The sequence below is a fragment of the Strongylocentrotus purpuratus genome, unplaced genomic scaffold, assembly GCF_000002235.5.
Source record: "Strongylocentrotus purpuratus isolate Spur 01 unplaced genomic scaffold, Spur_5.0 spur5_scaffold_3, whole genome shotgun sequence".
NCBI lineage: Eukaryota > Metazoa > Echinodermata > Echinoidea > Camarodonta > Strongylocentrotidae > Strongylocentrotus > Strongylocentrotus purpuratus.
The window spans coordinates 8947312-8970833 of NW_022145609.1; the positions used below are offsets into that span (position 1 = coordinate 8947312).

General features: G+C 39.2%; 2 protein-coding genes across 2 annotated transcripts in view; both read right to left on the reverse strand.

Moving 5' to 3' along the window:
• The window catches only part of LOC100893561 (HEAT repeat-containing protein 1), a 31722-nt gene extending 26514 nt beyond the window's left edge, over window positions 1–5208 (reverse strand). Inside the window, 7 exon segments of the mRNA XM_030996703.1 lie at window positions 381–587; window positions 1005–1189; window positions 1581–1773; window positions 2222–2385; window positions 2741–2966; window positions 3453–3656; window positions 5107–5208. Coding sequence (XP_030852563.1) covers window positions 381–587; window positions 1005–1189; window positions 1581–1773; window positions 2222–2385; window positions 2741–2966; window positions 3453–3656; window positions 5107–5142 — 1215 coding nt within the window. The 5' untranslated portion in view covers window positions 5143–5208.
• On the reverse strand, window positions 5208–23504 carry LOC115928795 (HEAT repeat-containing protein 1-like). The gene is made up of 15 exons (XM_030996704.1): window positions 23426–23504; window positions 15942–16100; window positions 15058–15274; window positions 14402–14543; window positions 13650–13751; window positions 12913–13197; window positions 11969–12054; window positions 11109–11354; window positions 10576–10683; window positions 9896–10013; window positions 9132–9233; window positions 8009–8104; window positions 7289–7377; window positions 5920–6166; window positions 5208–5213 (listed from the first exon to the last, which is right to left on the reverse strand). Exons 2-15 carry the CDS (start codon window positions 16084–16086, stop codon window positions 5208–5210), a joined length of 1989 nt encoding a protein of 662 aa, XP_030852564.1. The 5' UTR covers window positions 16087–16100; window positions 23426–23504.
• Between the last annotated feature and the right edge of the window lie 18 nt (window positions 23505–23522).

Here is a 23522-nt window from a genome sequence, read left to right on the forward strand (position 1 = left end):
TATATATAACTCTTCTCCTGCCACTATTGTAGCAAAAACTATTAATATAGGGAATACGATAAAACAGGTCTTATTATTATTATTTTTTTTTTTTTTTGGGGGGGGGGCAGAATTACATGATCAGCATTAATTCAACAACATTTAGAATGCGGAAAAGTAAATCTATGCAGAATAGATGCTTCCTATCAAAGTAATATAAACAGTTCAACTGCTACTGGTAGATGTTCATAAATTCAGAATTAAAGTGAATGGCAACCTCATGGTAATCTTGTACCCTGCACATCTTATTTATGAACTTACAAAATGTAAAAATATAGTCAGATATATAGTAAACAATCTAACTGTAAAATAAAAATTTCCAAGCAAAACCAGCAACTTACTTCTGAATCTACTAGCTCAATGAGCTGAAGAAGTGATCTCTGCGCATGATGTGGAATGCCCTCTTGCTTCACATAGTCTAGGATCCATTCCAAACATTGCCTTGCCTGTAGGGCTGAAGCTCCTTTCGCATCAGGTTCTGTTTTCTTCTGCTTTGGGAATGTGACATCTGGGACCTTGTTGGCCTTCATGAGGGAGTTCCCAAGGGCCTGAATCCATCAAATTGAAATAATAATAATCACCACAATACTATCGATTCAATACATGCTCAGCTAACTGAATGTTAGGATTGTTCCTGGAAAAGAATGGGTATTGCTGCAGGTTCTTCCTTTTGTCATCACGAACACTTATATGAGAGACAAAATTTGAAACCTAATTTCCTCTTAGAAGGGCAATATGAGCCTTACCCATGAAATGAAATATTTCATGGATCTAATTGCATTTGCAGTTAAGATGCTTTTAACAACGGATACATTTGTTAAAAATACTGATCAATAAAATGTGACACTGTGCAATTTTATTAAATACGTTAACAACATTGTTTGCAGTAAGTCTGACCCTCATTAAAAAAAAATGATCTAAGGTTAATTAACAACAGCTCAATTCTTTTCTTCTCCCTTACACACCTGTTTGATATATCCAGGATCTAGCTCAATAGATTCTGTCTTCTTGAGTAGTCGGTGGATGAGCCAATGGTAGGGGCCGGCACTGTCTCCATGGTAACCTTCACTGATTGTCTTCAGGCATCCATTCGTCACAGCTCTTACTGGCTCCAGCTGACTGGACAGCGCCATCAGTAGACATGGTAGAACTGCAAGAGAGTGATCAAGAGGCACACAACGAACGACATTGATTCAGAGTTAATTTGAACACATACATGTCATGTAATAACGCAATGAAATTGAAAACCTGGGACCTGTTTCACAAAGCCTTTTTTTCAATTTTCAAATGACAAAATGACAAAAATCAGTGACAAATCTGCTGATAACCAACCAGAAGCAAGGATTTCACTAGCTTATAACAAAAACTGTCATTTGTCACTTATGACAATTTTTGTGAAATGGGGCCCTGTTCTTCACAAGACCCAGGAATACAATAAAAAAATTCACCATTATTTTTCTACCCTTGCATTACAGTTTATGTATAATGGCAAGCGTCATAAAAGTAATGAAAAAAGAAACCAAAATAAACTATGAACTTACCAAAACTCTCCTTCCCCAGAAGAGAATGGAGTTCATCTTCCTCCATGGAGCCAAAGATAGCGGAAGCCATGTTGAGACATCGCACTTGAAACAGCGGTGAAGGCTTGAATCCCATTGGCTGAGAGGGTATCACATGACCGATCCATCCAATGCTGAGCAGCTTGAGGAAACTGGTGGACTCTTTGAACAGATTCTGTAATGAATCAAATGAAAACCAGTGGAATCACATTGGGATAAAAGGTAATAAACAACTTGAGATAATCAATACACTCAGTATCATCCTCACCATGTTCTATTTGTATATTTTGCCGATAAGTACAATAATAATTTTGTTAACCCTGGAAAGCCTCATCAGCATTAATGCTATTCTACATCAGGGCCCTTACAAAGGAATCAACAGCTACACTGCACCAAGCTTATGAAAGAAATTTTTGAATTTACAAATATCATTTCCATAGTCAAGTATTTTTCTGAGAATTGTATTACACAGAATATAATGACAAGAATGACGTATTTTGCAATTATCATTGGATAAAAAATGAAAAAGAATTTAATTTGTATGTCAGTGTGCTAGCATTCCTCCACAAAATGAAAATATTATTCATAAAGAGAAATGGTCAATAATTATTAGATAACTATACCTTGATGACACTGTGTATGATATTCCTGAATCCTTGTCTGGTCTTGTCCTTCAGATGACACTCAGACGACCCTCGGGTCAAGAGGTCAACAAGCTGGAGCATGAAGGTCACAAACTGACCTCCGACATGACCTGCCTCTGTTCCAGGGACCCACCATTTTGAATCTGTAAAAAAATAGTTTCATAAGATTCATAGGTACATAATACATGTTATTGCCTTGCATTCCTAGGTGACTAAATATACTAGTGAGTAGCTTACTCCACATCGAATAAACAAATTCTTGGCTGATATCGGTGACATTATTTAAACAAGAGTGCTGGTAAAGCAAAAAGTAAGTTCAATGCCTTGCAAAAGGGCACAAACTCATCAACTTGATTTTGAAATAGTAACAACACAACTGCATTAACAACAAAAAAGATTAAAGTACCTTAAAATACATTCTACCTCTCAATCATAAGGTCTAACAATCTTATCAGCTTATGAAAATACACTAAATAACAACATTTCCTAGATACTCACCAGGTGTTAGGGACGACACCGTCGGTGCAAGAGAGAGCACCATGCTCTCCAGTGCCCATACCATGGCTTGTACCTGAGATGAATGAAGGTATACCGTGCCAGCTACACGGTGCTTTCTCTTCAATGTGAGCAGGGCTGACAGGTGAGTGTGTAGCTGGGGTGGGAGACCTGTAGATGGAACACCTGTTGCCTGGAGGGAGCCATCTTGCTCTTCTCCATCCTCCCCCTGTGAGTTTTAAAAATTGTCAATGAAGATAAGAACATTTAATAAAAGTCTTTTTCTTTTGTGTATTCACATCAAGCAAAATGCTGTGATATTTCTTATTTAGTTCTTGAACTCACATAAAGGAAAATTGAGGGGACATGTTACAATTAATTGTAAATTCCTCCAGCTAATCATTACTCTATTTTTAAGGACAATCAATGGCAGAATAACAATAGCAGGTCAGATTGATACTTGAAAAATAATAATACAGACACACACAAATTTGAGCCATTCTCATTTCTCTTTATTTTTTACCTTGGATTAAGAAGGGCTTGAAAGCATACTTCAACAAAGAGTTTATGCCCTTCTGGCTCTGAACAAACAAAGTATGAATCATTACATTATCAATTATTCAATTATTATTAAATCCTTCATCATTTTTTTTAAATCACTTTTTTCAAAATTGCAAATTTAAAGGGTTACAGGTAGTAACACCATGAGACATACCTGCTCCATCCTGATTAGTTCAATGTTCTTATGACAAGTCTTCAATGCATCTACTTCCAGCACTGCAAGAAGTTTCCTGGCCATGTACAGCTTGGATACATTGTCATGAATGTGTTGCAGGGCTCGTAGGAAGACGGTGGTTACGATCAGCCTGTAAGCCTCGGGTTTGGATGTGGCGTCCAGATGAGAGAGCAGAGATGAAACCTGGGCAAAGGCAACAGTTTATTCAATAAGCCAACAGGAAATTGAACCTTCCGCATTCAATTTTTTTGATCAACAATTCAAAGTCTTAATGGTGATAGAAAAACTATATGGACCTGGGGATGTCCAAGAAGTTTTATGATGTAAATATTGTCTCATCAAGTATTATTTCAAATAAAAGAAAGTGTAACATATATAGTATATGTGTGCAATAAAAGATGACAGAAGCACAACACCATTTGTTACAAGTCCCAAGATATGAAAGTTTGACAACTTACACTATGAGCTCATTCAGGACAAAAGCTTTCAATTGGCTAAGATGTATTTTGAAAGTACTGTAAAACTAAAAGCGTGTTTAATTGCCATTCTTCCTACTCATGCATGTCACCAATTGACCCGTAAGGAAACATCTAATACCCCATTCACAGTGGCCTCAAACACCGCGACAGCAGCGGGACTGTCCCGCTGCTGTCGCGGTGTTGTCTTCAGTGTGAAGGCTCGGACCCGTTATAAACTATCGCGGGATAACACCGCCTAGCGATAACGCCGACACAAACTATCGCTAGGGACGCCTAGCTACAGCAGCGGGACAGTCCCGCTGCTGTCGCGGTGTTTACTCAGTGTGAAGGCTCTCCGCTATAACACCGCGACAAACACGTGTGATTTGTTTACTTACCTATCACTGACCTCTTTTCTACAGCAATGGGGAACATAAAGTGAAATAGAAATAAAGTAACCAGTGGATTCAAATTGATTTTATTATTATGTAGGTATTATAATTATCCAAATAAAAATATTTCACACTTCAAAAAATTAAAATATTCTGACTGGAAGCAATAAAAATGCTAGTTTTTTAAAAAGTAATATGATCGAGGATACAAAAAGCAACTTGACATGTTTACCGCGCAATTTCAAGCAAGTATTTCCGGTCATATCGGGGTCACTCGCGGGTCATGAGCCATGCATACACGTGTTTGTTACGGAGGTAATAAAAATCACCCGCTGCAGCGTGAATGGGTACATGATATTTATCCCGCTGCTGCAGCGGGATAACTTTTCTACTGTGAATGCATTTGTAGCGGTGTTATGGCGGTGTCGCCGCTCCGCTACAACGCCGCTACAAATTTCAAAACCACTGTGAATGGGGTATTAGATTATCAATCAAATTTGAATATTTTGACCTTCTCTTTAAAGCGTCTCTGCACTAGTTTGGCCAGGAGGGATTAGACCTCTCAGCATGGTCACTGACAGGTGGTTATCTCATCAAATCAGCTCTCAATTAACATAAGAAAAAGGGGATCATGGTGGACTAACAGGTACTGCTTATGCATTGTTTGCTATATAGAGGGCGCAAGTAGCTACAAGTAGTGCAGTCCCGCTTTGAGGGTGTGGATGAAATCTTTAACTAAGAATGGCTAAGAGTAAGATGAGACTTTCATGAAAAGACACTCACCATTTTGTCCAATTCTTCTTGCTTCATGGCAGCCATGTTCTTGCCCAAAAGATCTAAAACCTTGGTGGTCGTCTGCCTTTCATTCACTGTTTTTTTGGATGTCAAGGCTATAGGATATGGGAGTAAGGGATAAGAAAGAACAATCTTATAAAATGGGGCTGTTGATTAAATATTGGGATCATATTATACAGTACATTGGTCCAATCATCTGTTCATTCATTTTTTTTTTCTTCTCACAATTAGACTATATTTTCTCCTATTTTAAAAATAAATCTTACTCCTCTTAAGCATCAAAAGGGAATTTGTTCTACCAATGGATATTTTTTTTAATTCACACCTTTAAAGGCAGGCTTCATTACTTCAGCCAGAAGGAATTAGACCACCAAGCGAGCCAGCGAGGTCACTGTGACAGGTGGCTATCTCATTAACTCAGCTCTCATTTAACATAAGAAAAAGAGGATCATGGGAGACCAACAGGAACCGATTGGGGAAGTTTTCTATATAGAGGGAGCAAGTAGCTACAAGTAGGACAGTGTGCCTTTAAGTGTCCCTTTGAGGTCAATATAATATTTACTAAAAGATACATTCATGTATTATAACTTCTTAAATGTTTAAATGGTGATTATCATTTCTCTTCTGCTAAATTCTTTCAATTTTTTTCTTTAAAATCCAGAGTAAAATCCATAGCATGGATACCAATATCAATATCCATTTGCATCAAACACTGTCTGTAATGCAAGACCGATGGCACCATATCAAAAGGATCACACATTCAAAATAATTAACACAAATACGATATCAATATTTATTCACAGTAAGAAATAACAATGTGTATAATTGTAACTCACCAGATTTTAAGCCTTTCATCAGTGGATGACTAGTGACCAGGTGGGATCTAGCAATTGCAGCTCGAAGCTCCAACTCCAAGCTAGAGTTTGCTTGGGTGGTTAGGAAGATGTGTGGTATCGTCATGGCAACCGCATCATCTACCAGGTGAGGGGCCTTGGAGACGAAGGCTTGGCTGGTGATGATCTTGATTGCTCCTTTGACCATGTTGCCCCTAATAATAAAAATGATGATAAATCCATCTATATAACACTCGTACACACATTAAACAGTTTCCCATCAATTTACAGACATTAATCAAATCAGCTTAAAGCCCGCCTGTACTAGTTTGGCCGGGAGATTAGAGCACCCAGCATGGTCATTGACAGGTTGCTATCTCATCAACTCATCTCTCAATTTACATAAGAAAAAGATGATCATGGGGGACCAACGGGCACTGCTTAGTCTTAAGTTTGTTTTCTACATAGAGGGAGCAAGTAGCTACAAGTAGTACAGTGGGGTTTTAAAGGTAATACAAGTTTTGGGAAATTTTGAAATTGGGTGGATCATGATTTTTTACAAATTTAATATAATTGGATACCCCTGTTGATGTATTATAAGCATTAGAAACTTTAGCCCCTAAAACACTTCTGCTTTCGAGAAAAATTGAACATAAAAATTTACCGGTGCTCCCGGTAAATGTTGATAAATTTCAAATAGCGCCTACGGCTGAATTATGGTACATGTAGCTACGACCATGAAAATCTCAGAATATGTAGTTGTGATATATAATTCCCAAACGAAAATAGCTAATCGGTCGATTTTAGTCAATAAACATTATTTTATAGCTTAATTAAAATATTGACCTTGAGAGGGAGCTATACAACATAAAGAGTTAATTATTTACAATTTCATAACTTTAGACTCGATTTCCACCGCGACAACGATCACTGAATATTATAGGATCGCATATGCTTCCAATATGTTCATTTGAACCAAATTCATGACCCAATACCAACACTTTGTATTACCTTTAAATTAACAGAAATTCATGATCATCGTTGCATAGATGAATTTTGAGAACCTGCTTATAAACATCCAATGAAGAAGAAATGTAGAATGAAGAAACAAGATATAATGATTTTTCATTTCATTCTCATCTGAAGTCTCTAAAAGAGTCATAAGAAATCAGAGAAAAGACTTGTATCAAGAAATCCAACCTTTTCTTTGAAGAATCCTCATCCTTTGATTGTCTGTATACAAAGCATCACAGAAAGGCATCATTGTACTGCGATAGAGAAGAGAAACATGTTTGGAATCCTACACCTGAGTTGATGTCATATGAATTGTTACTTACCAATCATCACCATGCCTCTTCTTCCTTTTGTTGAGGAGTTTCTGGAGAGCTGCAAACACTGGATCCGCAGGGAGCAACTCACAAAGGCACTGAAATAGAAAGCAATGATAATAATGTATGACTAGGTGTAAAAATGCACTCCATACAGCAATGATTCAAACTTGTATCACAACATTTAAACAAAAATTATATTCAATATTTATATCCTATTTGGTCATTTGTTTGTCACTGGTATATTTTCACAAAGAATGATTAACAAATAAAGTCAAACCTTCAATAACAAGCACCTGTATAATAAGACTACCTGTCTGTATAGACAACACTTCTAATTTCTCAAGATTGATTTACATTGACAAATATATGAAGGAACCACTTTTCGTTGCTTCTCTTGGGTGGTTTTTAGTTACGTATATATACAGGTTTCACTGAGGAAATTAATCCCAACAATTATTTATTATTATTATTGTTTGCTCAAACGTTTACAACATAAAAGAATGATAACTAATAAACTGGAAGCTGATCTTATTCAAGCAGGATGAGTTAGAAGCAGATCAGATAGGGAGTAAAAGAAGTCTAACAGTGATAAGAGGAGTGCATAAGTACCAGAGAGGTAGAGGAAAGAGGAGGATATAGGAAATCAGAGGTAGGGAAAGGAAGAGAGTCACATGGTGCATACAGAAGTTGAAATTGTAAGCCTTGAAGTTCTTGTTTCTTTCTTACCTCATCAATCTGCAGGACTGCACCTACTACAGAGAGGGAATCATCTTGTAGTCTCTGAAGCAGACTCTCCTGGAAAAATGGCTCTAACTCTCCTCCCTTTAAGAGAGAGAGAGGGTGGGGTGAAGAAAAGAAATTATAAAAAAATGTATATATGACTGCATGATTATTGAATAGATGCGACTACTGCTTATCTTGATTTAGCATTAACATTAATCACAAAATTAAAATATAAATGGTAAATCATAAATTCATATGGAGAAGAACCCACTTCTTCCATGGGGTTCTATAACTATTGACTAATACTAATATCAATGTAAACAAATTCTTAGGCGTACATACTCATAATGATCCCAGAAGTTTTCCTCAAATGAAATTGTATTGCTTTAAATCTACCTGTTCTAGGATATGACAACAAGAGAACAATCTTAACTAGATGGAACTTTGACTGCGTGCAGTCGAAAATGATGCCTCCGCCAAAGAGCGATTTCACAAACCAAAACAGAAGCAATTTTTCAAATTCAAGTTTAATAGTAATCCATTCGGAGGTTCTCAGAATATCGTGATTACAAGCTATTTTTCATATACATGTACAGTATGACCCTTTAATATTTGACCTCATAACCCTAAAATCTAATCAGTTCATTGGCTTTGCAGATACATACATGTCTTGAGTTTGATGGTAATTCATCCATCGGTTCTGATGGTAATTCATCCATCGGTTCTGATGATAATGCAATCACAAGCTATTTTTGCATTTATAATGATTAATGAGCCCCATGACCTTTGACCTTTGACCCTCCAAATCTAATCAGTTCATTGGCTCAGCAAGATACATACATGTCTGTGTGTGATGGTAATCTGTCCATCGGTTCTAATAATGTGATCACCAGCTATTCATGCATACATAATGAGCACTGTGACCTTTGACCTTTGACCTCGTGACCCCAAAATCTAATCAATTCATTGGCTCTGCAAGATACATACATAACCTAAGTTTGGCAGGAATCCATCAATCGGTTCTTGAGATGTACGTACAGACGGACGGACAACCCGAAAACATAATGCCTCTGGCTACTTCGTAACGGAGGCATAAACATAAATAACTGGTAAGACAGCTACACACCTGTTGAATGAGATTGTGGATGTGATTGACAGCCATTCTTCTCACATCTGGATTGGCGTGGTTAAGACTCAATACCAGGCTTGTGTTAGCTTCAGGGAGAAGCTGGGAGGGTAGAGATCAGAAGATGAAATGTTAAATCATACCACTTATTGAAATGCTATCGAAAATTATATCTATTTTGATTTTTTACATGAGGAGACTATCTTGACACGATTGCCTTGGTCTTTCATTGTACCCTTAATTCCATGTATAATGATTTGCATCTCTGCTGCATTTCTGAGTTGTATGTGTATATGCTTTTATTGGAATTAAATAAAATTACACTTGAGCTTGAACACTCAAATAAAAAATACAATAGATCCTAAGTATAATAAACAATAGAGAAAGATAAAAACAAAGTGAAATTGAAATTTGAATGACAAGAATTAAAATTGAGATTAAATAAAACAGAGAAGTAAAAAAAGAATTCTCAAAATCAAAAGATACCTTTGAAAGCTACCATAAGCAAATACAGAACGCTACCTTGTATTTCATGATTGCTTTAAGACAGACAAATTAAAGGTTATGAGCAAACCATGCAATAAAACCAACCACGATGATAGAGAGAGCTGAATTTGTGCCCTTTTTCTTATGAGAATTGCCATTGGTCTCAATGAATTTGCTAGTGCAATTAATCTAAAACTTTCCCATCTTACAGGTATTGCATGATATCACAGAGTACATCAGCAAGTATTGGGAAAAGAAAAATTAATTAAAAAAATTACCTGATGTTTCATGCCTCCTGAGTACATAGAGACAAAATCCTGGACATACTGCTGCTTATCCTGATCCTCCACCTCCGCTAGGTAAGACTCAAGAATAAAATCCATTGCTTCGGGAAACCTTGAAATAAAGGCAAAGAAAAAGTATGGTTGAAAAAGGTAGCAAACTTAGTTTATGATTGCTGATACAAGGTTGAGCAATTTTGAAACAGATTGAATTTATACAGGGGTAGAAGTGTTGTGGTCTAGTGGATAAGTCACCAGACTGAGAACCACAATGTACAGGGTTCAAATCTCTGCCAAAACATTATCATGCTAATATAAATCAAAGAATGCCACAATCAACAAGTAAGGTAAATGGGCACGTGGGCCCATTTCACAAAGCCTTTTTTCAATGACAAATCACAAAATCAGTGACAAATCTGCTGATAACCAATCAGAAGCAAGGATTTCAGTAGCTTATAACAAAAACTGTCATTTGTCATTGATGACAAGTTTTGTGAAAAGCCCCCTGGTAAGATGATTCCTTGAAATCCACTGTGTGCTGATGAAAGTGGCTGGAACTCAAGCCAAGGTGATAATATCCATAACTCTTTGGGAGAGCATAGGTACGTTACAACATCATAATGTGATATACAATGCATAGGAACAGAATATTATTATGAACACAAACTTTGTATTACCTCCTTTCCAAGCTCTGCACTACAGGAGCGATCTTCTCTCTGAGGTCTCTCCTGCGGTCGTCATCGAGGCCATCGGTACATGCAGACACATACCCATGGAGAAGACACCTATTAACCGAATGGGGAAATATAGAATTGTTGAAATAATGATGAAATAAAACAAACGACAAAAGTAGATTTTATAGAAGACATTTCTCTGAATGATTTTGATATCTGTTTGACCGGCCCTACTCTGACCCTTTCACACCATCTAACCGCTTTTCCTCTCCCCTCCATCCCTCCCACTTCTCTTCTCTTCTCTTTCCTTTCCTTCCACTTTGCTTTATTATTAATAGTGGCTCTTACCAAATAAGTTCTTAAGAATTTTTTGGCTTCAAATGGTCCTGCCCTTGTCAGCCCGAAATCTCATGACAGAGAATAACCCTAATGACTTGCCAAACACAAAGAAGTAATTACATCTACAATAGATTTCAAACAAATAATACCAATTGCAGGTACATAGAAATTTTAATTTCAAAATGCATTTTCATCACCTTGCAGTGTCAACCACAATGTGGCTCTCCACATGGATCTCTCTCAGGATTCCAGTCAGGGAGGCTATCAAATCCAGCTCCTTGCACCCCTCTGGAAATTCAATTTCCTCACTGACTTCTGCATTGATAGCTGTGGTAGTCAGGTGAGGGAGCAGGGCAGCGAGCAGAGGGGTGATGTTGTGTGACTTAGACAGCTGGGCGAGGGAGATCAAGACCTTCGGCAAGGCACAGATCTGGAACATCACTCTGAAAGAGATTACAAATTGCGAACAATATATCTGACCAAGCACTTTAACAATGTACAGAAATTTTCTCTTCAATCAACTGAAATTTCAATTACTTTGCCAGATTATCTATGTAATATACACATTTTATTGTACTGTTACGTTATTAAAAGCCATCCATTTTCTTTAAAATGTCCTGAAGAAAGATTGGAGCATTTGAAATCGATATACAACTGACAATTATCTTCAGTAAAAATCGTTTGCTTTCATGTCTCTTTACACTCATTGTGTACTTAATACTCGTTGAATTTAGGGTTACCTTTAAAAAATAAAAATAAAATTATATTACCAATTAAGTTGCAAATATGTTTACTCTGCATAAAATATAGATATTTATTCCAAATGGTTATTAAAGCTTATCTGCACTAGTTTATAGGAGGGATTAGACTACCCTGCAAGGTCACTGGACAGGTGGTTATCTCATCAACTCAGCTCTCAATTAACATAAGAAATAGAGGATCATGGGGGACCAATGGTCACCGATTAAAACATTGTTTTCTACATAGAGGAAGCAAGTAGCTACAAGTAGGACAGTGTGGCTTTAAAAGATAAATTACATAACATCTCTCCACTTACTTTCCAGGAAGCTGTTTGATGTTCTGAGTCCTACACAACACTGCTAAGCACCCTAACATCTGCTGGATCATCTCAGCATTCACATGCTAAAAGAGAAAGAATAAATTTCAAAAGTTTAACAACAAAAAAGTTCTCTGTCTATTATCGTGTTTTACTTATACCCATGACTCCACATTACAAACAAGTATAAGGGGATAGTTTTGGGTAAGAGTTAAAATAATGAATGTTTTCATTTAATCTCGGGGGCCCTTGTGTATAAAGTCATGGTAACAAAGCTGACATTTGTATACTCACATAGATAAAAGTAACATGGACGAGAGTTGTAAGAAAAATTGGTTGCAAACTACAAGTATCACAAACATACAAATTGCAATGCTGCTATCTCATGGACATTCAAAGTAATCCAATACTTTGATTTATATAACAATTGATGATACAAATTTCATCAATAAATAGGCTTCAAACTGAGTAGTAAGCTGATATACATATTTGTTTGTTAGGTCTGGAAGATGTTGATGCAGAATGAACATGTAACAAAATAAATTGGCCACTTCAGGCCTGTTAAGATCTTGTTCTATCATCAACCTCACAGTGACAGACTTTATAATAATATAAATACATTATATTTATAAAGCCCTTAATACTTATGTTCTAAGCGCAAGAAAAAGAAGAAAGGAAAAGGAAGGAAAAGTGAGAGAAACCAAAGGAACATGTTAAAAACATTGAATTACAAGTAACAGCAAAGAAGAATATGAAATTACACATAATAATGACTACATCAGAATTTAAAATTTTAAAATTATAGATATACCAGATATGGACTCAGAATTATTGAGAAAGTATGCACAAAACGGTGAAAATAACACAAAAAGGCAGAGCGATAAAAGAGTGCAGCCATGAGGAAACGGCGCCACGAAAGTGATTATAAAGAGCCCGTTACCCACCTGGCACATGGCTTCCATGAGGGGCTCCAAGAGCGTGTTCTTGAGTGTTGCAGACACACCGAGCTGGCAGACGATCATGTAGGTAGCGCCATTATAATCCAGGTAGTCCAGCTTTAGACCTCGGAGGAGGAACGGGAGGATGGAGGCCAAGAAGACTTCCTTGATCGCCCCCGGCGACGAGATGGCCGAGACCACGGTGGCGGCATAGAAGGTGAACATGACACGGAGAGGGGCGTTGGAGGGTGGGTTAGGGGAACCCCCAGGAAGGACAGTCTTCTTGTGAGCCTAAAATATGGAAGGATGTACATAGAGTCAATGGAGTGGTGATATGTAAAAGAGTTTAAGAAAATGAAATTAGTGTTGCAATTGTTAAAGGCAATAGCAGTGTGGCACATCCCACATTGTAGCTTCAAATGGGTATAAAATGATAAAACAGTCACCCCATCCAACTATCCTCCCTAACCAAATAATGAGGGGATACTCATTGCTGTGTATAATATACGCACTACTGAAATAACAGTTTTATTTCCATACAAGGGTAAAAGGGTGAACTTGCTCATAATCATACATTTTGAGAGTATTATTAGAGGGATATTTACAAAGAAAACAATGCCAATTATGACATCAATTTATCCCTTAATGACTTGTTTCTATATTAATGATGCATGACAAGCATTATTAAGTCAATAATATAATTTTCAACTGAGCAAATATGCATATTTTTAGACTCTTAATACCTTGATTGCAAGCAGAGGGAGTTCACAGATGAAATGGAGAAATCCTCGGTCAGAGATGCAGTGGGTGACAAGGGAAAGCCTTGACAAGCTCACACCTGGTTTCTGAAAATTGGAAAACAAACAAACATAGCAAACGTACAATACCAAAAGAACTGTATGCAACTGTAACAGGGCAAGTTTATACTGAAAAAAGGGTTGTCCCTTTCCATGTACAACAGCCCTTTCCCCAATTTTACTTGTAAAGCCATCCTGTAAAGATCTTAAATTTCTTATTTCTGTCAACCAGCAACTCCAGAAGAAGGGCAGGCAGAGAGCACCTCAAAAATTGCTATAAGGTTGATACATGGAAACGGTTCATTATTTGGGAAATAGTAACTCGGGGGCAGGTCCAAAGGATATTGGTACTCAAGGCCAGCCAGATTGCTAGGGCTTAAAGGGGGTGTAGCATGGCAAATACTGGTTAACACCATCTACGACTTCTTTTGGACAACTGCACGTAAAGGAATGGACTTGATTAACGGTCAGCATGCGCTAGCATTTAAGATACAGACCGAAGTTCTCCTCACGCTTCGGTTTCACGAATGTGGCACTTACGTTAAAACTGAGGTTGAGTCGTCCGTAGTTTTATTATACCCCATTTGCCCTGAGTCAGGCCATGGGAAAGACACAGAGTCTCGTCATGCTACAACCCCTTTAATTACATCTACTTTATTTAGTTTACACATCACAACAAAAGGCTGTGAAATACTTACCTGAATACGCTCCAACCAATTCCACTTGCTTTTCTTATTCTTGAGGTTGAGAAGCTGAACAGCTCTGACAAAGATTTTGGTCTCATGGTATGGAAGCACACACATCATCAGGTCATCGGTATTGTACTCCTGGATATGAAACCTTTGAGGTTAAAAAAATGGATTGAAAGAGTACCGGATTAACAAAATACAACTAAAAAACATATTTATAAGACTATTGTACATGATGTAGAAGAATTCTGATCCATGTATGTCAATGAGTCAAGAAATAGAAAACTTCTAACATGCTTTCAAAAGAAGATGGGAAATTTCATAATGTTCATAATTGTTGTCACTTTGTTGCCTACAGTAGACCCTCTACCCCTTCCAAGTGCCCCTTTCTCTCCCCTCCCAATGTCCCTCTCAATCCCCTTTGTCTGTGGTAATTATTCCCTTAACTAGAATCAAGATCATCATCACATTTCACTTAAATTTGTGCATCAAGATATCTAACACTATCTAAACAATCGGTATGGGATATATTTGTTATAGTTGGAAGTAAAATGTAATATTAACTTAGTGAAGTCAATTTTGTCAGTATATATTAGAATATTTAATAAAATATGAAGTAACTGCTACTTAGAACGTCTTAAACAAGCATAAGAATTTAAACAGACCTGTAAACTAGCCATTCAATAGCCTTCTGCGCTGGTTTCAGGAGGAAGTAGGGGGAGACGGTCAACAAGAATTGCCTGATCTTCTTGTCTAGTTTATCGTTGATCTCCCTACTCTCAATGGAACGTTCCAGTGACTTGGATGCCTCATCGAATAGAAGACTCTCAAGGTCGTGGAATCGCGGATCGATGCCCTGCAACTCTTGCAAACCATTGACACCTTTTCACAAATATTAAAAATAAAGAGAACAATGACTGATTGAATATATCTCATCATTTAATAGCTACTATCAAAGGCAAGAGCGTAAAATATGGGAAATCTAGCTCAGGTGGCATACATATACTTTTATCTCTTAGTTCAAGACATAAACATCAGACCAACTGTCTAAAGAGACAACAAGTTTTGTTACCATTGAGCAGAGTTTCCCTTGACACTTGTATTAAAGGAACCTGTATATACTGCTTTTAAAGACCACTTTTCGTGTCTCCTTTTAGTGGTCTTTAAATAAATGTTTCACTGTATCATGGATCTGTATCTAGATTTTCTTAGCTGCTTCACAACGTCACCAAATAAACAAATAACATGACACTTTTTAATTATCAAGTAGTTTCATGATTAACATTTATTTTAGGAGCTGATTACACAACGAATATATTTGATGCAAGACTTTGTTTTCTAAGAAGGATAGTGATTTGGTTGGTAAATCTGGGAAGGGACTATATTTGTAGTACCAGGAATTCCTCTCGACCGAAAGGTTAACAATACTTATTTCCAGTGTTTCCACCATAGCTGTTTTCTATACTGGATGACACAAATATTACAGCGGTTGAAATAATCAAACAATCAAATTTCAATCAATTTTCAATTTCAAGACTGAAATACTTACCGATGGCATAGAATGTATCTTTGTCTAGTCCTCCGGCCTCGGCAGGGTCAAAAAGTAAGGACTTTCTGTCTTTCCTCTGAGCAGTGACAGCAGCCCTTGCCTCAGGTACAGCCAACCTCTGAAGCTGCTGGGCTAAAGATGTCATGACTGCTTGCTAACCTAGGAAAGAGATTTCAAACATGGATGCTATTGTTATAAATAGGGGCTCGAGTACGTCATCAGTAACAGTTGACAATTCCAATGATCGAGAACATCAAAGATTTCACGGTTCTGTGCTTTGTTTTTAAAGTAGGCAAATTCATGCAAAAAAATATATTCAAAAAATTGACTTGAAAACACATCAGACAATTAGTCTGAACCGAGTCAGGAGCAGATTTGAAGAAATTATATTTTTAAATGTTGTAAAACCAAAGATATAAGAAGAAAACTGACCAAGTATCTGTACTAAAAATCGTACATGTAAAATTGGTCGTACACATTCGACAGCTCTAAATGACGCGCACGGTTGCGTTACGTGCGTTCTCGAATCCAAAATCATACCTCACACACACACTCTCACCATACCGCGAATGGTCCGTCGTGGGGAGCTAGCCGGCTGAGAGTTTGCAGCGATACCAACGCAGCTTCGGAGCTCCGCAGCGCGCCATTTTAGCGGGACTCGGAAAGGTTCGCGGTGGGAAGGCAGCGGCCTAGCTTTTTGCCCAAACAACGCTAGATCGGCTGCTGGCAAAATGAAAATAACTACGATCGAGAACATTGTCGGTTTCTTAACTTTTCAGTGAGATAATTCTGAATTCTAATTGAGACTATATAATAAATTAAATCGACAAAGAAACCTCGGTAGAACTCTTATAACTATACAAAAGCTTGTTTATTTCTTCATTTGACATTTTGTTTTTGACCATTTTTTCGTGCGCGAGTCAATGCAAACTATGTATTACCAAACTTTCAACACGCAAGGAACGGGGAACACTCGCGGACCTCGTATAAAATTTGTTGCAAAAAAAAAAATCAAGGGTGATTTTGAAGCAGTGAAGAATATTGGCGCTGCAATGCGCAGAAATATACTTGAAAGAAACTTAAAAAATCATACCTGAATTTTCAGAAAATCGTATTTGTATTAGTGTACCTAGATGTGAATTGTTTATAACTCAGATTTTATGAAGATTTGTCGGGAAAAAATGTCAATTTTTTCCGTTTGGTGGTCATTTCTAGGCTAATATTTTAAAAGTTACTTCAGTAATGGTCCCGATGTTTCTCTTATCATACTCGCATGTTATTCCTACATAGATTAAACATAGGATGGTTAAGGGTAAGACCGGATAACATTATAAAAAAGATATATCCTTCCAACCTCCCATATCCAAGTTTTGGGCTGATTATTGCCGACCCACCGCAGCAAGGCCATTCAGATTTTCGTACGCGACCGAAGCGCCCTCTAGTGCCCCATGAATGTGCCTATTTAAAGAGGGCCTAATATTACTTCATACAGTAGGGCTTTCATCGAAAGGGTGCGGTGCGGTGCGGCGCGGTGTGGTGTGCTCAACGCACCCATTCGATAAAAGAGGGGGGCCTTTTATCGAAAGGGTGCGTTGAGAGCGGAGTTCCGTTTTAACACACCCTTTCGATGAAAGCGGGGGGGCTTTTCTCGAAAGGGTGCGTCGACTAGTCTTTCGCATCAGTCGTTTAAAATGAGGATCTCGGACAGAAGGTAATAGTTGCCAATTTAAGTATATCGAAAATGTATTAAATAAAATGGAATGGTCTTGATTACAGAGTGGTCTCTTTCGTTATTACTATGTTGATGGGGGAGACAGAGAGAAGGAAAAAAGGGAAAGAAAGAAGAATAAGAAGAGAAGAAGGAAAGGGGGCGAAGGGCTCTTGCCTCCCCCTGCCAACAAATAAATAAGAGAGAGAGAGAGAGAGAGAGAGAGAGAGAGAGAAGGGAAAGGGAAAGAAAATATAAAAGGAAAGAAAGAAGAAGAAGAAGAAGGAAAGATGGATAGGGGGAAGGGCGAAAGGTTCTTACCTCCCCACCCCCCCCCTCCCGCCAAAAAAAAATAAATAAGAGAGAGAGAGAGAGAGAGAGAGAGAAGGGAGAGGGAAAGAAAATCTAAAAGGAAAGAAAGAAGAGGAAAAAGAATAAGAAAAGAGGGAAAGGGGGCGAAGGGCTCTTGCCAACAAAATAAATAAGAGAGAGAGAGAGAGAAGGGAAAGGGAAAGAGAAGATAAAAGGAAAGAAAGAAGAGGAAGAAGAAGAAGAAAAGAGGTAAACGGGGGCGAAGGGCTCTTGCCTCCCCCCCCCGCCAAAAGTAAATAAGAGAGAGAGAGAGAAGGGAAAGGGAAAGAAAATATAAAAGGAAAGAAAGAAGAGGAATAAGAAGGAAAGAGGGAACGGGGAAAGGGCGAGGGCTCTTGCCTCCTCCCTCCCAACCCCCCGCCAAAAAATAAATAAGAGATAGAGAGAGAAGGGAAAGGGAAAGGGAAAGAGAAGATAAAAGGAAAGAAAGAAGAGGAAGAAGAAGAAAAGAGGGTAACGGGGGCAAAGGGCTCTTGCCTCCTGTCTTTCCTATTCTCCCTCTTTTTCGTTTTTCTCTTTCTTTCTTCTCTTTTCTTTCCTTTCTTTTCTTTTTTCTTTTTTTCTTTTCTATTTCTTTTTTTCTTTTCTTTCCCTTTTACTCTCTTTTTCCCCCTCCCCCTTTTCTCTTTTTTCCCGACGGCAGCGCAATTTTACAGACAATATCCTGACAGGTGGGGGGGGGGGGGGGTGTCGCACCCCCACACCCCCCCCCCCCTTTGGAGACGCCCCTGCCTACGCCACTGTTGGCGACCACAAGGCTATCAATACAAATTAAGACATATTAATGAAGATTCTTTTTTAATGTTGCAGAGAGGTATTTTCTATATGAACTTGTTTAATGGACAATAAATAATATTAAAAACATGAATACTATAGCGGTATAATGATGAAAGAGATGATTTAAGTCATACTTTTTTTCAATGTGATTGGAGTGGACTTGAGGGTGGGGGGGGGGTCCCCCCCCCCCCCCCCCCCCCCCCCCCCGTCCTTCTAAGATCTCGGCCGTTTCACAGCCGATCGCCGCGAAAATGCATATTTATGGTAATTTATGCAAACAAGGTCAGAGAATTCACATTTTTACCCATAAATCATATATAATTCATATTCGAGCGTTCTTTTTCTCTTCTTATATGCGTTAGAATAATAATACGACAACAAAGTTGGAAGAGCCAGTTTATCCCTATGTTATCTCTTGTTTTGATAATTTGTATTTATGTATTATATTATTTTGTTATTTCATTTCATTTCGAACCACAATTCAACTATTTTTACCCAAAATCAAACACATTAACTTGAAACAAGACCAAATAACCAATGTTTTCTCTTTTTTTTTAAAGAATAAATGGTATTTCCATATGTTTGGTACATAAATCACAAAAATGAGCGATTTTAGGGCTGACATGCAAAAACAAAAGGTCACGTGACTCCGCAATTATACGTCCGATTTTCAACAAAAAAATGTTTCAAAAGATGCGTAAGACTCGAAAGAAAAAAGTCATGAAAGAAAAACTTTATATCTGCCGCGGTTCCGGACTTATCTTTTTGGGGGTCCTCAAAATTTGAAAAATCGTACCCCCCCCCCCCTTGAACGCCAGGGGGGGGGGGGGTATCTCCCAAAAACGGTAAAAATTAACGTGTTTTTTTTACACGTTTTTTTCACAGGGCGGAGCCCTCAGAAGCTCAGGGGTATTAAACATCAAAATTAACGTCGGATGAGCATAATTTTATACCTTATTTGTGACAGTGGCAGGACACAATTTGGTGTTGGGTCCAGGGGGCGGAGCCCTCAAAAGCTCAGGAGTTTTGTCCATTAAATTATTATTATTTTATACCTTATTTGTGACATAGGGGTCACGAATTGGCGTGGGGTCCAGGGGGTGGAGCACCCGGAAGCTCAGGGGTTTTGGGCAATAAATAACGGTCAGATGAGCATATTTTTATATCTATTTGTGACACTGGCAGGACACAAATTGGTGTTGGATCCAAGGGGCGGAGCCCCAAGAAGGTGAGGGGTTTTATACATCAAATTATCGTCAGATGAGCATATTTATATATCTATTTGTGACACTGGCAGAACACAAATTCTTCTTCCTCTTCCTCTTCTTTCTTTCCTTTTATCTTCTCTTTCCCTCTCCTTCTCCAACATAAGATGCAAGACGGATATATATCGACTCACCTTCTTTCCAAGAACCATACGGGCCTGGAATTTACTTTCCCCCCCCCCAGCATCTTTGCCTGCGACGCAGTCGAAACCTTTAAAGCCAGACTCTGGGAAGCCATCCAAGGGGGTAATAATCATAGTCCCTCCCCACAACTGCAATGTGATTGGACTTAATTCTAAAATGTTCTAGAAGCAACAAACACTCTCTCTCGAACGATAACGTTCTTATTGGTCATCTTTATATCCCTCTTGAGGATCAGGACCAGGATCAGAACAGATTCTCTCTCTCTCTCTCTCTTATTTATTTTTTGGCGGGGGGGGGGGGGGGAGGGAGGAGGCAAGAGCCCTTCGCCCCCGTTTCCCTCTTTCTTATTCGTTTTCCTCTTCTTTCTTTTCTTTTATATTTTCTTTCCTTTTCCCTTCACTCTCTCTCTCTCTCTTATTTATTTTGTTGGCGGGGGGGGGGGGGGGGGGCAAGAGCCCTTCGCCCTTCCCCCGTTTCCCTCTTTCCTTCTTATTCCTCTTCTTTCTTTCCTTTTATATTTTCTCTACCTCTCCCTTCTCTCTCTCTTATTTATTTTTGGCGGGGGGGAGGGCAAGAGCCCTTCGCCCCCGTTTCCCTCTTTTCTTCTTATTCTTCTTCCTCTTCTTTCTTTCCTTTTATCTTCTCTTTCCCTTTCCCTTCTCTCTCTCTCTCTCTCTCTTATTTACTTTTGGCGGGGTGAGGCAAGAGCCCTTCACCCCCGTTTACCTCTTTTCTTCTTCTTCTTCTTCCTCTTCTTTCTTTCCTTTTATATTTTCTCTACCTCTCCCTTCTCTCTCTCTTATTTATTTTTGGCGGGGGGGGGGGGGGGGGAGGGCAAGACCCCTTAGCCCCCGTTTCCCTCTTTTCTTCTTATTCTTCTTCCTCTTCTTTCTTTCCTTTTATCTTCTCTTTCCCTTTCCCTTCTCTCTCTCTCTCTCTCTCTTATTTACTTTTGGCGGGGGGAGGCAAGAGCCCTTCACCCCCGTTTACCTCTTTTCTTCTTCTTCTTCTTCCTCTTCTTTCTTTCCTTTTATCTTCTCTTTCCCTTTCCCTTCTCTCTCTCACTTATTTATTTTATTGGCAAGAGCCCTTCGCCCCCTTTCCCTCTTTTTTATTCTTTTTCCTCTTCTTTCTTTCCTTTTAGATTTTCTTTCCCTCTCCCTTCTCTCTCTCTCTCTCTTATTAATTTTTTTGGCGGGAAGGGGGGGGGGGAGGTAAGAACCTTTCGCCCTTCCCCCGTATCCATCTTTCCTTCTTCTTCTTCTTCTTTCTTTCCTTTATATTTTCTTTTCCTTTCCCTTCTCTCTTTCTCTCTCTCCTATTTATTTGTTGGTGGGGGGGGGGGGGGGGGGGAGGAGGCAAGAGCCCTTCGCCCCCGTTTCCCTCTTTCTTCTTATTCTTCTTTCTTTCCTTTTATATTCTCTTTCCCTTTCCCTTTCCTTTTTCTCTCTCTCTCTCTCTCTCTTATTTATTTTTTTGGTGGGGGGGGGGGGGGGAGGGCAAGAGCCCTTCGCCCCCGTGTCCCTCTTTTCTTCTTTTTCCTCTTCTTTCTTTCCTTTTATCTTCTCTTTCGCTTTCCCTTCTCTCTCTCTCTCTCTCTCTTATTTATTTTTTTGGCGGGGGGGGGGGGGGGGGGGGGGGGAGGGAGGAGGCAAGAGCCTTCTGCCCTTCCCCCATTTCCCTCTTTCCTTCTTCTTCTTATTTCTTTCCTTTTATATTTTCTTTCCCTTTCCCTTTCCCTTCTCTCTATCTCTCTCTCTCTCTCCTATTTATTTGTTGGCGGGGGGGGGGGGGGGGGAGGAGGCAAAAGCCCTTTGCCCACGTTTCTCTCTTTTCTTCTTCTTCTTCCTCTTCTTTCTTTCCTTTTATCTTCTCTTTCCCTTTCCCTTTCCCTTCTCTCTCTCTCCTATTTATTTGTTGGCAGGGGGGGGGGGGGGGGGAGGCAAAAGCCCTTTGCCCCCGTTTCCCTCTTTTCTTCTTCTTCCTCTTCTTTCTTTCCTTTTATCTTCTCTTTCCCTTTCCCTTTCCCTTCTCTCTCTCTCTGATTTATTTTTTGGCGGGGGGGGGGGGGGGGCAAGAGTCCTTCGCCCCCCCCCCCCCCCCCCCCCCCCCCCCCCCCCCCCCCCCGTTTCCCTCTTCTCTTCTTATTCTTCTTTCTTCCTTTTATCTTCCCTTTCCCTCCTTCTCTCTGTCTCCCCCATCAACATAGTAATAACGAAAGAGACCACTCTGTAATCAAGACCATTCCATTTTATTTAATACATTTTCGATATACTTAGATTGGCAACTATTACCTTCTGTCCGAGATCCTCATTTTAAACGACTGATGCGAAAGACTAGTCGACGCACCCTTTCGAGAAAAGCCCCCCCGCTTTTATCAAAAGGGTGTGTTAAAACGGTACTCCGCTCTCAACGCACCCTTTCGAGAAAAGGCCCCCCTCTTTTATCGAATGGGTGCGTTGAGCACACCGCGCCGCGCCGCACCGCACCGCACCCTTTCGATGAAAGCCATACAGTAGAATAGAGTGAGAGGGATTATAAAAATACAAAGTGAGTTTTGAGAGTGAAATATGGCGTGATTATAGAACTTAAACTTGAACAAAAACTTGCCTGTGGCTTTGTCTGAGAGAGAGAGCGAGTGGGGCCCTCAGCACCTCGCTCTACGCCTAGCCCAGGAGCGAACAATTAGGTATTCCATGTAAATAATTGTCTTTATCTCTTTGTTAGGCTGTATGATTTTCTCTCTCCATATTGCCTTTAGCTATAATGTTAAAATACTCTATAAAGTATGCACCAGATCACACAATTTCACCTTGAAAAATAAAAAAGCTCTAGCTAGAGGAGGGGGGGGGGGGGGCGGGGGGACGCCCCCCTCCCACACCCTCCCCCACTCCCGCTCTGCGCTCGGTCGGGCTTGGTCGCTTCACTCCTTCGTGCTAATGCTTCTCATATAATCTCACTCTCAACTGCTTTCCAATGTTGGCAGCTCTGCCTTTTCCACCTGTTTTATTGACATTCCACCATGGCCATGTCTAGATTAGAAGTCTACATGACATTGTTTTCAACGTGTGGGACCAGAGAGAGTCGTCAGTTGAAATTAATATACGAAAATATCGATATACATACGCATTCCTTCATTATATCCCAGACTGTAATAATAATACATGCAGTAGTAACAAAATTACATTTCAAATAGCAAGATTTAAAAAACAACTTACTCTTTATCGGTGAATAAAGATCGAAGATGACCGTACACAGCACAAGCACATGTTCCGCTAAACTCAGCCGTCTAACAATTCAATGTCAATTTTGAAG